The sequence below is a fragment of the Pangasianodon hypophthalmus genome, chromosome 15 (genome assembly GCF_027358585.1).
Source record: "Pangasianodon hypophthalmus isolate fPanHyp1 chromosome 15, fPanHyp1.pri, whole genome shotgun sequence".
Classification (NCBI taxonomy): domain Eukaryota; kingdom Metazoa; phylum Chordata; class Actinopteri; order Siluriformes; family Pangasiidae; genus Pangasianodon; species Pangasianodon hypophthalmus.
Window position 1 is genome coordinate 5,277,203 of NC_069724.1, and position 18,045 is coordinate 5,295,247.

The 18,045-nt window shown below is 38.2% G+C and overlaps 1 protein-coding gene across 1 annotated transcript in view; it reads right to left on the bottom strand.

Moving 5' to 3' along the window:
• Positions 1 to 268: 268 nt before the first annotated feature.
• The window catches only part of slc8a4a (solute carrier family 8 member 4a), an 89,190-nt gene continuing 71,413 nt past the window's right edge, over positions 269 to 18,045 (bottom strand). Inside the window, exons 5-9 of the mRNA XM_034311486.2 lie at positions 15,548 to 15,654; positions 12,368 to 12,492; positions 11,274 to 11,373; positions 9,667 to 9,939; positions 269 to 5,512 (exon numbers count right to left, since the gene is read on the bottom strand). Coding sequence (XP_034167377.1) covers positions 5,133 to 5,512; positions 9,667 to 9,939; positions 11,274 to 11,373; positions 12,368 to 12,492; positions 15,548 to 15,654 — 985 coding nt within the window. The 3' untranslated portion in view covers positions 269 to 5,132. The remainder of the gene's footprint in view (positions 5,513 to 9,666; positions 9,940 to 11,273; positions 11,374 to 12,367; positions 12,493 to 15,547; positions 15,655 to 18,045) is intronic.

Below are 18,045 nucleotides of genomic sequence, written 5' to 3' on the forward strand. Positions count from 1 at the left end.
TTAGCCGTTCAAGCTTGGGTAGAATGTGCGTATTTGTTTTGAGGGCGTGGCTTCAGGGAGAACACTACAAGGAGGAGCTGTATTTGTTTGAATTTCATAACAGCTAGCTAGCTAACTTCCATTAAATCGCTCACTACAGCTTTACCCTTAATCACCTCGAGCAACTATGGCATGATCATTACTAGGTGATTTCTCAGTATTTAGTGACAAGATAAATAAAAAAGAGTTATGTTTTCAAAGACAATAAGGAGAACTCGCTGTGACAGTATAATATACAATTTCAACTTTAATGTAGTCTTCCATAAATAAGAACCCAGTGATTATGCACTACAAACAGAGACTCGTTCTCCATTCACCTTCACAGAACAGCTTCAGTGTGTTGACACAAATTCACGCCATTCTTGCACACACACATACACACTTAATTACAGCGTTAATTGACATAAATTGTTCTTTTGTGATAATAGCAATGCCTGTCGCACTTCTTTGTACTTTGTTTACTCAAAATATAATTTTGTCTCCTGTGCAGTACCAATCCAACAGTAATATCATACACTGAAATTAAGAACACTTGGCATTTAAAAAACAATGTCTCTTAAAGCAGTAATTTATCAAATAGTAATACATAAAAAAACAACACAAAATTGTCACTTTTTGTAAATATTTCGTTGTTGTGCTTAAAGAAACGAACCTAAATAGACGAACACACACTCACACACATAGAAAAGACATGCTTTAGATTTGAGGATCACAACAGCACATGTGACAGACTGAAATACACACAGCATACATTAGCAAACTGACACGCGGCGATGAAACAAGCATGCAAGTAAAGGACAACACCCGTCCCTCTTATACTTGAAGGATACTTGAAGTGTATGTTTGTTAGCATGTGTGTGAGGCCAGGAAACATGCTTTGGCTAAATAATGAGCATTGCTTTGTGCTTAATCTATGTGTAATTATAAAACATGGCTTTAGGTCAGAGGCTGCAGCGTGTGAAACAGAAAGGAAGATCAGAATACATCAGCTGTTCTTTTTGTCTGGGCTCTGTCTGTTATAATACCAGCCTTGATGCAATGTAGAGAAAGTGTACTAATCCACACACACCAGTGATCCGAGACGGTATATCCAAATAATTCTTTCATCTACATGCCGTTATCTCTAATTAGATGAAACTCATTTCCTGCCCTGAAGGAAGAAGGCATATTCTAAGAATAAATTCTGAAGACTACCAACTGTATCCCCAACTCACGCTGAAAACAAATGTTTGATAAAGAGGCCTAACTGAGACAGCTTCTTTACGTGTTAAGAAATGAAAAGAGCTGCTCTGGCTTTATCTTTCTACACAAATCAATCACTACCCTGGTCCCAAAAGAGTTATCCATGTGTCAGAGGAAGAGTGCTGATCGAGGATCCTTTTTTTTTGGCATCTATGTCTTAATGAATACTTTTAGGAAGGAGGACTGCTCTAAAGCTGTGTCAGCTTCAGTACTTCATTTGTGCCGGATCATGCTAAAACAAGATGCAGTACTTATCAGATTTGGAGTTCCTGCGTTCTGGAACTTATTGACGTGGATCAGACACCTCTACAGATTTTTTTTTAATATTAATTATATTAATAAAAAAAAATCTCTTCTGAAAATACAATTTCCATGATGACCAATTGGTAAGTAGTCACGTTATCAGTCACATGCTCACGCATCATGGGTATGGCCAAAACAAAGGCAACTTTGTTGTCATTTCTTAAAGAATTAGGCAAAATAATGGGGCAGATCAAAAACCCAAGTGAGGCGTTGGTTCTTTTTCTGAAACTTCTTGGCCCATCGCTCACAAAATTCAACCCTGTGCCGTACATGTGCTTTCCTGACGTTGTAAATCCTGACATCAGAAGGAAACTGTACTACATTGTGGATAATGTATGTAATGTAATAATAAAAGGTAATGTGAATAATTAGGCAGGCTAAGAAAGTATTTTTTTCATTGATATGGGTATTTGTGTTGTTATACTCATGTCATGCCGTTCATAGCGCGTAATACACTATAACATATAATATATAATAATATATAATATATATTATTATATTTAATTATACTTAGTATTTCAACCTGTGGCTCTAAAATGGCAAACTGCTCCTTTAAAACTCAAATAACACCCTTATTCTGTCATTCCTTTTCATTTTAAATAGGAAACCTTAAATTTATTAACCCCTTGTGTCATGAGTCAGAGAAGGAGACAGTAATGACCTTAAAAGGAAAATGAAACCCAGAGATCTTGCTATGCGTTCTAGCGCACTGACATCAGACAACATGACTGAAAGACAATGACGGTGTGAGACGTTGCCTAGCAACAAGAAGCATTAAAAATATTCACTCCTGATGCTTTTCTTCTTTTTTTTTTTTTTTTTTTTTGCCCAGTATCATGTAAAAGTCAGGGAGTACAAATACACATTGTGCTAAAAATGCCAGACAAAGTTGAACCGTTCTCATGTCACGCTGGTTTGTGGAGCTTCCACAGATGATGTGGGTCTGAAAATTGAAGAGATGAGCACTTTCTGGGATTTCAGTGAATAAATACCTGTCTCTCTCTGTTTGTCTCACTATGGGTCTCGGAGAAAAGGAAGCTGAAGGTCTGCACTTTGCTTTTTTCAACTCTTTTAAATCCAGCTGATGTGGATGACAAAATAACAATTTCTTTAAAATGCATAAAGCTAAGTGTGCCTTAGAACATCTACAAGAACTGGCCTAGTAATCGCTGACAGCGAAGAGCAGCAAAATGTCCTAGCCAGAGCAATGAGTATCCTGAAGATTTCCAGAAGCCTGGCTGTGTGGTATTAAAAGAAAACAAAGCCCTATTAGCAATTACATCATATGAATATAATAATGAAAACTCTGCACTGGGGCGATGTGAGTCACGGGAGTATCGTATCTGGGATTGAGAAAGGAAAAGACAGAGACTGAACCTGATGTGTCGAAGGAGGCTCCTGGGTTACTAGAACTGAGCCAAGACTCGTAACTTAAGAAACAGATGGAAGTAACTGATTAGAGTGTGCAAAAAAATATAAATCGATTTGAAATTCAATCCAAAATGCATTAATCAGGTGCATAAACCAAAATTAAACAGCGGTGATGCAATCTGGAAGAATCAGTGCTTTGTTAATCACAAACAGGGCTAGATTAATGGGGTAATGATTACAGCTCCACATTTCAAAGAGTCCAGCCCAATACAGCAGCAAAAAGTTCACCATATTCATATTGGTGCTTGCTGTATTTAAATGCAATTTATAACTTTTTGTATCAGTCAAAGTCCCAATACTATGGAAGCGGTAAAATTTAGAGAGCCATATACAGTACAGAAGCTACTCACCTTAACCAACTACACCATAGCAGAGTATGGTCCTCCTTCTTAATTCAGCATCTGGTATACACACACCCAACATCACAGTATGCTGCACTCAATAGTCCTCAGTAATACTAATGATGTGTTCATGGGGGGTATATGGAAGCTCATGAGAATTTAGAAGTCAAGGGGTAAATTTGCTGTCGAAAGTAATCATATGTGAACGCAACACTATAGCAGCATTTTCTGAACTTTGTTCAAATTTAAATTCCAATTTGAAAATGATCATTCAGATACGTATTTGCAGTTGCATTTCCCTTATGATGGTGCATAATTCGAGACACAAACAAGAGAATGCTGCTATACAACAACAAAATTATTTTATAACCCACAAATCAATAGTCAATTATGTCATGTGTAGAGTTTTGACAACCACAACTCCTAGAATGTTTTGTTTCATCCCCGCCCCTTATCCATCCACCTAGCCCCGCCCACTCAACTCTTTAAAGAAACCCACTTGGTTTTCACATTAATATTGTAAAGATATCAGTCCTTATGGTGGTAATATGAGGAGTTGTGCTGGCAAAATTGGTTACAGCTCATAAAATTAGGATCTTATTTTTGCATGTATGAAAACAACTCCATAGTCATGTGTATGTATGTACATGTGTGTGTTTGCATTATTTTATGTATAGGATCGGGGAACAAACACACCAGTGACCATGCTTGGCATGCTGGTACTAAACAGACCGGTGTCACTTTGCTTTTTCCTCTGAATACCACATTCCTTATCCAAAACATCATCTCTCTCTCTCTCACACACACACCCACACACACCCACACACACACACACACACAGACGCACCTGAACACATAATATACAGGCAAGGATAATAAATAGCAGTTATTATCTTATGAATATACATCTATGATAGTTTTATCTCTACGTCATGTATTTTGCTCTCTTGTGCTATGCTAGTCATTTTAGTGACACCTCTTTTAAGTAAAACTGTCAAACACATTCCATGATTTAGTTTCTTTTCAGGAATAAATAAATTAAAAAAAAAAACAACTTTCCCAACACTTGCACAAGACGAGCACTTAACAGAAGAAAGGGAGTAGAAATAGAGGGTAACTGGAGGGGTTGGAGGGAGATGATGCTGGTTTGTGCAGGTGGGTCTGTGGAGATCTGCAGGGCAGGCCTAAGAGGAGGCTGGGAAGTCCGGGATGGTCTGTTCTAAATGGCTGGGGAATCTATGAAGCACATCCACACCCCTGCTAAACCAATGAGTCTATTGGTAGGGAGCAGGAGGTTGCTGATGGTGAAAATATTGACATAAAGAGTGAAAATGTGACTGGAAAAAAGACAGACCCAATACTAGATAAGCTGAATGGGTTTCCCGAATGGATTTCCCATGTAGTCGAGATTAGCAGGTGCTGGAACACAGCAAGTAGTGTAAACCGTGTAGTAAGCAATGTCTCTGAGTTCCCTCCAGTTATTAAAAAGAATCTCAAGACCCTCCACGAGCACTGAGAATCCACTTCAGTGGGAGCAAGAAGGAACTGGTCCCATTCCAACAACACTAATTATGTGCAATAACAAATGTAAACATCAATTTGAACACTTTATAGATACAGTATGTCACAACAGTAGGGAGAATAATTAGGTGGTTGCACAGGAAGGAAATCTCTTTCTCTGTCTCTCTCTCTCTTTCTCTGTCTCTCTCTCTCTTTCTCTCTCTCTCTCTCTCTCTTTCTCTCTCTCTCTCTCCCTCCCTTCCCTCTCTGTGACTCTCAGAAGCCAGGCACGTGGCAGTAGGCCTCCAGCGAAGCCAGCAGGATGTAGATGAGCCACAGGGTGAGGAAGAACAGAGCGGTGAGCAGCTTGGCGGTCCGTGGACCCCCGAGCTCTCCTCCAGAGACCGAGGCCCGACGGCGGTAGAGCAGTGTGAGCACGCTGCCCAGTGCCAGCATGGTGAAGAGTGTGACAGAGAAGGCCAGCGAGCCGGGTGGCACATGGAACTGCTGGCCTTTGCTGTGCCAATAGACAGCGGCGATGGTCCATGCCACACCGATGCCCAGGAAGACGTTCACAGCATTGCTGCCCGTCACATTGCCGATGGAGGCGTCGGCGTACTGGTCCTGGATGGCGGCCACTTTGCTGGCAAAGGTGTCTGAGGAGCACATAGGAAATTTAGTTAGTGAAATGTTTTCACAGAGCAAAAAATGTTCATGACTGGTGTGGTCAGGTGACCACTTGAATCTGTTTCAGATACCATTAGGAACACTGTATAGATTTTTTTCCTTGGGAAAAAAACACATTAAAAATGTACTTGATTAACTTCACCATTTGTAATTGTTCATTCTTTTATTTTACTATGTTTTTCATGTTTTTTTTAGATGATATTATATTTGTGCTTTAAAAGTGCTACATAAATAAAACTGAATTGGATTAAATTAAATTGAATTTTTGGACCCAAAATGAAAATAAAGGTAAACAAGTAGAACTCTATGCCAATGGCATCAATAGGGATGGCTCTGGTGCCAACAAGTCTAGCCCTTCTTACAAAATTGTAGACCTGAAATACCTTTAAAATATACTTCAAACAGGACATTTGACCTTGCTGTGACCTTGATCCTGTTTGGACCAATTCCAAAATCTAATCAGTTCATCTGCTGGTTACAATAACAATTCTATATAAATCCTACAAACATTCAACCGCTCATTCTTAAGTCATGAGGCACTGAAGGATGGACATACAAACAGACAGACAATCTGAAAATATAACACGCTTGGCTCTTTTCTATCTGTGGAAAGTACTGTCAGAGTTTTGAGGGGAAAAAAGCCATTTTGGATGGAAAAAAAAAATCAGGAACTCAAACAAAGAACAAAAGCGTATAAAGTAGTATAAAGTAGGCACGATGATGAGCAAAGTTTATCTAATATCCCATCATCGTTTAGATTTTCTAAATAATAGTTGCAACACACTTACATCATGTCTGAAGTCTTGCAGAGCAATAAGAGAACTTTTTTTTTTTTTTTTACAAACTTTACCTTCTTCAGGCAATGATGTTTTTGTCAATAGCGTCTGACCGGCCAGCGTCCATTGAAAGGTGGATGTTTCTCATTATATCTAACAGTGTTTTTGTTGAAATGCTGGCTATTGATAGCAGCACCTGTGTATGATCTTCAAAATCTTTCAGCAGTATGCAGTATGATGTGGCATTGCTTCCTGTATGTCACCATATTGACTGATGATGAAAAATCTCACAGACAAAAACAGAAGTAGAAACGCTGCACTAGCGACTCGCAGGAGATGAGAATATCAGACTCTGGAGAAAGTCATGAATAATTCATATGTGCATTTGGTTTCATCCAATCTCAGGACAACAAGTTTCTAAAACTGAAGACAACATGGAAGAATGCCAGATAGTCAGAGAGGCACTTTTAAACTTCTTCCTCTATGTTTAGTTGAAGTTTGCTGACAGCACTAAAACTTGTGTCTTTGTGCCATTTGAAACAAACACAGACCCATGATGCGGCTGTAGACATCAAGAAAAAGCTTTTGACTAAACCAATATAAGGCAATAAAGTTTGATGCAAAACTCTCATATAACTCTCTAGCTAGCAAAACATGCAACGACCTTGCGGCTGAAAGAAAATCAAGTCGCTAGCCAGACTCGAATAATATCTTTTACGTGCAATGTAAGGACAGAACACTACATCTCATAGTCAAATTGTTGATTTAATTGACCTTTTGTTGAGGACACAAACATGATGTTTGTATGCAAACAACCGATGATTGTACATCAGTCATTTTCTCAGCCTACTATAGACACAAAAAATTCTTCTCAGATTCATTGGCGAGAATGGTCCAGAGTGCCTTCACTGTCCTGTTTCTCTTTGTGACGAGTGCCCCTTAGTTTGTTTAGCTAGTGTTAGCTAGCTAGCATCGTAAACTGTATGGGAATTAGCTGGCATTACATACATTTTTATGAAGGTGGTTCACCTAAAGCATTACCTTACCTGGCTCTCTAAGCGATAAAAAATGTATCTACATGATTTGTTATGTAAAGCCACTCTTAGAATAGTACAACTTTATACAGATTGCGTTTCACCTGTCCATGATCAACGTTGCTAATTCCATGCCCATCTTCACCGTCGTTGCCAGTAATAAGTTTCTCCATCTAGGAAAAGAACTACTAATGTTTGTTTTAGTTTTACTATGTTTCTTATCACTTTTTTTTTGGAAGCATGGCATATTTTTTTCCTCAAAGTGGAAGTATTTTGCTTAGCTGAACGCTTATTTGATTCCGCCAAGTTTTCATTTCTGAAACAGACTGAGATGGGGCGGAGTGAAGGGATGGTGTCTATGAAAAGACTGACAGGAGGTCCATGTAAACACAGACAAGCAGTTTTCCAAAATCACTATTGTACCGTTAATTATAAAACAAAGTAGTGCTGTGCTGTGTTCAAGGTGAAGTTGCAACTTGTAAATCCCCGCCTACAACCGGTAAATGTCAACCGGTAAACGCTCCCTTAACTTGCAATTTCAACTCATCAACTTGGAGTAGTCTTCTGAACTACCAGTTCCTTCCCCATTTACAGAGACATCAAATCAATTCAACAGTCCGCATACACACTGAACAGTGTAAAGTTCCCCCTCTCTACTTTTAAATTAGTTTATAGCAGTACTGGCTTTGGATCAGTTAATATACAGACACAGTTCTTGGTTAAATCTATACCACTGATCATAATAATCACTGTTTTGAGAAGGTAATCATCAACGTTAGAGTTATCACTATCACTGTTAGCCAGCTAGTTTGTTGCTAACACTACTCGCTGGTTAGCTTGTTGGTAATGTTACACACTGTTGTCAGCTGTTGTTGCTGTGATGCAATTTCAGTCCAAAATATTGCATGAATGTGTGAAGTTCACTACAGTAGAATAGTACCAATAGCCACTCAGGCCTGTGACTGTAAAAGTGCAGTTAAAGTAGCTTTTTATGAGCTTTATGTGCAAACAAACAAAATACATGCTGTTGTGGAGGCGTTCATCTTTGTTTCCAATTTGAAAGTACATCGAACGTCCCGAGGTGGAAAATGACGTTATTACAACTTGCAAATTACCACTCAAATTACCACGAAGGCAGCATGAGCCTCAATTTTCAACAGCCAGTTTCCGAGTCACTCATTTTCTGTAGCTGAATGTCAAAATGGTGTTCTCTGGAGGATCTAGTGTTTTACAACACCAATATGTCATACTCTATATAGTGAGCATATACAGTGAGCACAAAGCCATTTGGACTACATGAAGAGAATTAAAGATGGTGGATTTGTATAGTGGAATGTATAGTCTAGTCTCATGTCATGTCAAGTTGACTCTGGGTAAAAAAAAATTTAAATGAAAATGAAAAATGGAATACATTTGTAATGCTAGCATTACTGCTAATGTTCACTCTGCCTGTGGAAGTTTTTAATTATATTCGAATGCCATTAAATATCATTTTTAATCAATGTGGCAGTCCTAGAAGGATTTGCTGTTCCTCCAAGCTTCTCGGGTTGTTTATACTTTCCCTGCTGCTAGCTAAACACTTTGTGACCTTAGTATTATAAGGTTCTCTCTGGTTTAAGAATGATAATTATAATACTATAATAAGGTTGTGAATCAATAAAATCATTTTACCCTGCTCTGGTATAAGTGTGTAAATGGGTTAAGACAATGTCAGCTTGCGTTACTGCTGCTGTTGCGTGTTGATAATATTTTGTCAGTTTAGATGTTGCTTTAGCATTTAGCACATTTGTTTACTCTTGTTTACCTGAAGTGTCCACACAAGGGATCATGGGACTCAGGAATATTATGGATTCTTTAAAATCTTTTTTTAATGTAATTTACTGACCTGAATTATTAGTGTATATGACTGTTTCCCTTTAAATACATTACTGAGTACTTTTAAACTAGCATATTAGCATGTCAGATACTAGCTTCATGAGCTAATTTTAGGCTAATACAATTATCATCATGAACTATTTTTAGCTAATTGTTAGCTTATGTTAGCAAAACAAAGTAGTTGGTTGCTATAGCTCATTTTGTTTCGCCTAACTGAACCAATCGTGATCATTTCTGATGAAATCTGAGAAAACATTGCAATAACTAAAATAGATATGTACTCTGAGGAAGTGAAGAAAAAGACTGAGAAAGAGAAAGAGGAAAGGACAGAGAGGTGGAAAAGGTTTTCTAATGCCACTCCTCATCTAAACACTGAATTTGTCGTCACACCAGGACTTTCGGTCCCACAAAAGAATGCACACGCTGACACGCACTCACCAGGTACCGAGGTGCCGAGGGCCACAAACACCACAGCTGTGACCGAGTCTTTCAGGCCAATAGTGCAGCCGAAGTGGGAGGCCAGGTCTCCAGTGACGGCGGTCAACACGCCGATGAGCAGGATGGACACAAAGAAGCAAGCCCAGCCGTTCCAGTACTCTGTGGGTGGAACGAACGCGAACAGGACCTTCCAGAAGACGGTCAGGAAGTGCATGATGTAATCAAAGCAAGAGGGCAAGCGCTCTTCGCCGCTCTCTTCTTCATCATCATCACCTAGAGGGGGGGCAGCAGCAGAGACAGGTTATATAACGATAAACGAGAGAAATGATAAAAGATGTAGGGTTGCGAAAACATGCTGAATGCCATCACATGTATGACCCATGCAAGCTGTTTTTATTTTGACCTTATATTGTATTTTTAAGATTTATTTTTATGTAATTCAGATTCTGTCATTTTATTCCGTTATGATGTATGTTAAAAATTGAATAAAACCCCAATTAAAAGAAATTATACCACAGTACTGTTAAACTCTTGAATCTGTTAAGTCAGATGGTGTTGATTACTTCTCTATAACAGCAGCTCTCACAGTGGTGCCAGCTGTAATTCAAATCACAGGTTTATATTAATGTGCTCACTCTAATATGTTATTGTATCTCAAGTAAAGACTTATACAGGGACTTGTATGGCAGATGCTCCACATAATCTAAGGCTAATAATGAAAAGATTTTTTTAAGATTTTGTGTTATTTAACAAAGAAAAAATTATATTCCTTGACAAAATGAAGTTTTCTGTATGTAGATTATTGCTTAACATTTATCAAAGGGGTGTCAAGTGTCAGCACTTTGTAACAGTCAGTAAGTTTTCCGTCTTCAGTACAGAGGACTTTGCACTTGTTATGTTTCTCAGTAGCATAACTTCAGCAGAATGAAAAAAAAAGAGACTATATCTGCTATAACATAATAACAGGAACCAACTTGTTTTGCGGACATTTGGCAACATTACATATAACTATAAATGGCTAAAAAGAACAAAGTTTTGTTCACAAATAAATTGAAAATTGTAAATATTGACAAATCCCTTCGAGACTTGCTGTATTAGGAAAATAATCCACTTCAGGGTAGTACCAGTAATTTCACTTCTCATCTCCACAAATCTCCAAGTTGTGTGCATGTCTGTGTTTGTATCTCAACCCCTCTGTGTTCCCAGCATTGCGGTAATCATGCGCTCATGTGGTGATAAGCAGATGTGAAACAGATAATGAAGCAGCTGTTTCTTTGGAATAAAAATTAGATCTGCAGCAATTAAACACTGATGGAATAAATGCTAGGTGGACAGAAATGTGTGTGTCTCTGACTGAGTGTGTGTGTGTGCATGTGTGTGTATGTGTGTATACACAAAAATGGACCAAATGTCCTGCAAATCACCTGGTCCTCACAAAAATACCATGATTTTACAGCTTTTATTTGAAGATATAAAAGAGGCTATATATCTGTTTTGATTATCTGATTATCTGTTGGAACTTGTGGAGACATTTAGCTGGTTCCTTTAGCTAGGATAGTAAAACGTGTGTGTGTGTGTGGGTATGGGTGTGTGTGAGCGACACTGACCTGCACTGACAGTGACAGCACTGACAAACTGCTCTCGCCAGCTACTGCTGCCCACGACCAATGCAAGATTAGTCTTCTTTATCAGCTTATCCACTGTGTTCTGAAACACACACACACACACACACACACACAGGAAAAATACGCCAACTTGAGTAAAAGACTAATCTAACCTTTCAGTTACTCTTTGCAGGCAGAGTCGATGGTCAAACTTATATTGCGACAGTGAGGCTGCAAGATGCCAGAAAAAGAAAAAAAAACAAACAAGCAAAAAAAAACTCTCTCATTCTGTCCACTGAGATCTGCACTGCTGTCACTGGTTTGTGTTTTCATTGTGTAATCCTGTAGAGGAATCCACATCCCTGTTTCACATCTTTCCTAAATCCCATGAACTCCTCCACTTGTACAAAGTCTTACCAAAAGGACAAATGAAAGCCAATTCAAGCATCAACAATGCAAAAGTGATCTTAGAGGGTCGGGTCTTGATTTTAGCCCTGTATGTGGACCAAAAAGGACCAGATGTCCTCATGATGATAGTATAATGTTGCGCTGAGTTACAGCAGAGACTCGGCTCTATGCGATTTCGAGTGCGATGGTGTTGTCGGTGGTATTGGCATGATTGTTGAAGCTCTGGAAGCTGATCTGTTTGAGCAGAGTGTACAGATGAGGAGGAGAGAGCTGGACAAACTAAAGGACTAGAGTGCTGTTGCATTGCAGTCTTCAATCTTCAATGCAGGCTAAATCCCACTGGCACTACTATCAGCAGATAGTCAAACTGCTTTGTGGGTCGTGTAGGAAACTATTAACCAAAGTGAAAATAGTCCAACATGTCAAAGAAAGAACTTTAAACTGAAAAAGTCATTACAAAATAAATCACATGTTAATTAGGAAAAGTAATGTGCAAGTTGTTAAGGGTGGCTTTTTCGTTTTAAGGGGTGGATTTAGGTGTAGCCATAGCTATAAATATGTCAATGGAAAATAATTAATGTGAAGTAAAACTGACTACATGTGCACTTCTGGGTGAAATCCAGAAGATACTGATTATCCTCATAGATACTGTATTATCCTGCAGACAATCTAGCTTTTTTAGAAGTTACCTTGAATTCGTATGACTCTTCGATCACCACTTCCAGCTTGGTGTGCTCTCCCAGACTCGGGCAGCCCATCTTGGCCACCTCTTCCTCCTCGATCCCTACTACAGGCTTGTTGTCATTGGAATCTCCTGTTGGCAAAGACATGCTTAGATTTAAAAACATATATAACCTAAGCAGTGCATTTTTATAACATTTACTGCAGTCACTCTTTTTTGGAATTTAAAACTGATGGTCATGAACATGAATGTTATGGAACAGACCCAAGGGGTTTACTGCATACAATTCATTTAAAGGGATGGACACTAAGGTTTTAGGCTTTACGGTTTTTCTCATTGCATATTCATTTATAAGAGATTCCTTGTCAAAGCACTAACATACCAGGCGGAGATTATGGTAATGAACCACCATTCTTATTATACACCTTGTCATTCTCTACGCTATTTAACAATCTTTTTTTTTATTACATAAATATGGCTGCAGTAGTTATTGCTCAGATGAGACATTGACAGCTACTATGATTGTGTTCAAAAGAGTTCTTTCAAACTGATATTAATTTATTTTCACTGAGCAAAGAAGCAAATTATCTGCCAAATCACATTACTGTGAATTTATTGTAAGGGCCATAAACACTATTTGGAGCCCCAAACCTGAGCCTCATGCAGAATTACTTCTCTGCATTGCCCAAACACTTTATTTCTTTAATTTTCAATGTCCTGTAGTCTAGACTGGAATTCCTTTTCTGGTAAAACTTTATTATAAGATCCAAAAATACTTAACTAATGCTTCCATAATGATGAGATAATACATACACCAATCCTTAGCACATCAGGAAATAATGAAGCATTTACATTAACAGCCTCTTGAGGTATATATGAATAACCAGTCATAATGTTAGTAATAGTTATGTATCAGTTATGTACCATTCTCTTATTTAATACTATGACTTTCAGTATTAATAAAGGTCACAAGGGATACTATTACGATTCTTTTTGGTACCCAGTGTAGGTTACTCAAAACTTTTTGAGTAACTTGGGAGAATTCACAATTCGCAGTTTGAAGTCAGCACCACTAACAAGTTGCTCTGAGGCACCATGATTAAAATCAAAGCACTTTATTGGCATGATATAAAAAATGGCTGCGGTGATGATCGCATAGGTGGGTGATCCATTGAAACACACGGTAAGGACTGTGCTATATATATATATATATATATATATATATATAGCACAGTCCTTACCGAGTGTTTCAGTGGATCACCCACCTATGAGATATATTATATATATATATTTATATATATAATGTATAATGTACAGAGGCGATTTTAGAACACTGTGTAATAATAATATTATACTAAAAGTAAATAGTACTCTGCTGCTGTACGGGTTGCAGCTCTGAAGTCACTATAACAAGTGCAGAACCAGTTCTCAAATGATCAGGATGTACGGAATAAAGGTAAACATGACATCAAGCATTTTTGATGGCTGTTAAGAGTGCAAAAGACTAAACATAACCTTAATCGCCTCATCTGAAAAAACAACTACTGGAAGATATGCACATCCGCCATATGTTAATTAGGCAAGGTGCATCTGTGTTCATTTGCATGCATGTTCTTATTAGCTCACATACTAAACTACCCCGCATCCCCTGCCTTCCCTACCACAAATGTTCACTAAAGCTGCTGTAATTAGCACTTTTCTTTGTAAATATGCCCCGAAATCGTTGAGTGCTTTCAACTTTCATAATCACCATCCCATAATTAAATGATGGCTCTAGAAAAAGGTGAGTTCAAATTTAATTTTCTGTGCTTCCCTGCACATGCTATAGCAAGTAATAACAGAGAAAAAACTCTAGGTTAAAAAAAATTGAACGACACCAGGAACATTGTTAATACGATCCTACAACAGCTTGGTGAATTCAATGGCAAAGATCATTAAATTAGAGCAGTATAATTAATATGCAGAAATGGCCTGGAGATAATGATCCAACATGGCCATGTGTTCTGAGACCAGTGATTGCCCTTACTGTTGGGACTCTTTCTCATGCACTTTCATTCGCTGAATATTCATCAATCACTGAATATTCATCAGTCCGTTTGCACCTCAAATTTTTTAAATTCTCTTTTCTGTTTTATATCTTACAGACAATGAGGCTGCTGATTATCCTTCCTCTAAATATACTTTCAGCCAATGTTGAAGTCTGTATTACTGTAACACAACTCCATTTTGGAAAATTGGTACTCATTAGTCAGTCGATTTATACTGTATATACTGTACACTCACCATCACTTCAGAATAATCAGATTGGTTCGAGCTGACAGAAAGGTTACAGTAACTCAAATAACCACTCTTTACAACCGTGGTGTGCAGAAAAGCATCTCAGAATGCAAAAGTTTCAGGCAGATGGGCTACGACAACAGAAGACGGTCCAGTTTTATTTTTGTATTCTAATAATACAGACTCCAACAGGAGTATTAGTGAGCTAAAGACCCCTAGATTTCTATAAGATGCTCAGTGTAGGTGATTTAGAATATGTTTTGCAGGTTTTTGTAGTAGGTAGACTCGATGGTTTCATCATGATATTGCAAGGGAAAAGGAGAGCAAAAAAAAAATCTATCTATGAGTATTTGAAATGATTATGGTTGGGGCTTATAGTACAGGATCTCATCTCGACAGTATAATTTTGCTTAGTTTATTTACTTCTAGTTTCTCTTTCAAAGCCATTTTGAGAAATCGATTACCAAGAGATAATAACACAATCTACTTTATTCATGTTTATTACATGTTTACCCATTACTGTATTATTGAATTTTCTCAGTCACTGCTGATGATGTTACGGATGTATCAGTGAAGAGAATTTAAATAAATTAGCCCCAATACACATAAAATCTATGGGGTGTTTTATCAAGAGTAATCGGCTGACATGACTATCACTAATAGGCTGTGTGAATCTATGTCTGGGTTAGAAAGAAATCAGCCCCAGATTCGCTTCTTCATACCATTCTGTGTACTTTTACTTATGACCATTGTTGGCGCTATTGTTATTGTTTCCACAGAAATAATAATAATAAAAAAAGACATTTGTTAACAGCAAATAAGATGATGTAGATGGCAAAACCATCTGTTGTAGACAGTTTGAGTAGTGTAAGTTAATTCTGGATCTGCTCAAAAGAGGATTTTTCCTTACCATGCTTCTGTCCAATCTCCAGCAGGATGGGCTCCCCCAGCTGGATGGTGAAGGTCTTGTTCTTCTCGTACTCCTCATCATCAATAATCTTCACCTCAAGCATCTTCCTGTACAGGAAAGAGCCCGAGTTCAGCCATGAATGAGACAGAAATCTTAACTGTGGCAGGTTGAGCGAGAAAACTTGTTCACTGAAGGAGTGGATTAAAATATGATAAAACTTAACAAAATTAGTAAAGATTTGACTCGTTTTTCCTGGACAAGGTCAAATTAGTCAATGTTATCAGATCATTTTACAACACACTTCTTTACTTAGAACTGTAAAAGAAAATAACATGCACGTGTATATTACTATTGATTTCCCTTTTGCTCTGAAATATTTATTGGATAATCAAAATGATTTGCTGCTAAATATATTTATGTATTTGAGTGCATTCAATCTATATGGTAAACAGCTGGCTGAGTTATGTAAATTCTTTTTAAACTGATTTACTTTCCTAATAACTCATGCTAGAGACAGTATCGTGTGGTGTTATATTATTGTTTGACTAAAATTGTAACAGGCAGCCCAATGATGCAGCGGGTAGTATTGCTGCTGCACAGCTCCAGGGTCCCTGGTTGGATCCTGAGCTCGGTTTAATGTCTGTGTGGAGTTTCTCATGTTTTCTCAGTGTTTGTGTGGGTTTTCTCTGGGTTCTCCTGTTTCATCCCACTGTCCAGAAACATGCAAGTGGTAACGCTAAATTGCTAGGTGCGAATGTGTGTGTGTGCATGGTGCCCTGCAATGGACTGGCGTCCCATCCGAGGTGAATTTTATCGCCTTGTGCCCAGTGTTCCCCCGGGATAGGCTCTGGATCCACCACTGCCACCCTGACCAGGAGAAACTGAAGATACTGAAGATGCATGTATGAATAAAATTGCCTAAAAAGCAGTAAAAAGCAGTACAGCCCAATTTCTGAACAGACCCTACTGCTGCTGCTTTAGTCACCCACTAGCTGCACATTTGTTCTCTCAGGTGGTGCCTATTAACCTGCTAGAGTGTAGCGTGTAGCCTCTCTCTGCTTCCTCCTTCCCTGGCATATGGCAAGGCAGTCTACTTACTGGATTCATCAAGGACAGACACAAGAAGCAATCCAGAGCACTCTGATGTAGGGCTGAATGATTTGGGTAAAATATCTAATTGTGATTTTTCTAAGCAATATTGTGATTGAGATTAGGATTGCGATTATTTTTTATTAAATATTGTGATTGAGACTAGGATTGCGATTATTTTTTATTAAATCCAGATCCAGGCCTGTATTAGCGTTTTACATACTGTATCTACAAGACATAATTACAATCTTGGCCTCCAATAAAAAAAAAGATCCTCAGGGTCCTCAGATTACACTGTGGTTGCTATTACTATTGAAGCAGCCGCATTAAAAGTTGATCATTGTCATAATCAATCATTGAAAATACTAATCAAGAGAGAGCAACAGCAGCAAAAACATTCATTTATCAGTTATTAATAGGTGAATTTACATTTTAGAGATATTAACTTTGAAATATTTTATAATTATTGGAATAAGCCTAGTTCGAGAGCTACCAGAATCCCCCCTGACAACCATGCCACCTATCAGCCACACCCCCTTCTCAAACAAGCCGAGCAAACTCTCTCATTTACTAATTATGATTTTTTTTTGCTAAACTATCAGGAAGAGGGCACTACCACAACAGACTGGATGTAAAGTGTCAAAAAGAGGCAAAGAACTCGGATTGCTGAGTCTCATTTGCTCTTCAGCTCCCTTTATTATTACCCCTGTTTTGTCTGTAGCGATCTGCCAGTTGTGATTAAATAAAGTTTGTTAATAAAGTAAATAAATCAAGCGCACAGTGTATAGAAAGTGTTCTCAGCTTGGTTCGCACTCACTTGTTCAGATGAAGCATTTTTGCGAATGTTCAGCACTTTACCTAATAGTTCGGTTTTGTTGTCATGCACAGCACACATGGTGATTGCCGGCTTCTGATTGGTCATATACAGGCAGTTCATGCATGCTTGCTTTATTGGCTGTAATATTCCCTTGTAAAATTATTGGCTAATTCAAATTGCAGCTCTTGCGATTTGTAAATTGCGCTCTTTCAAATTGTGATTTCCTTCTGACAATGTCTGCTAACAGCAGATATTGGTGCTGCAGGAAGACATTAATGTTGACATAGCCTTAAATAGTGACCTTGTTTCCCACAAGATGGTGGTGCACACACATTTTTCATGTACGGACATCATCCACTCCATAATCCACCTTTCTCTCTCCCAGTATTTACAATATATCTCACAATAGGAATGGTTCTGTACATCATAGACCAAGGGTGACCAAGCTTATCTGCAAAGGGCCAGTGGGGGTGCAGGTTTTCATTCCAATCAAGCAGGAGCTACACCTGATTCCACCTACATTTACATTTATGGCATTTGGCAAACTCCCTTATCCAGAGCAACTTATACTTTGGCTTTGTTTGAAGGAAAT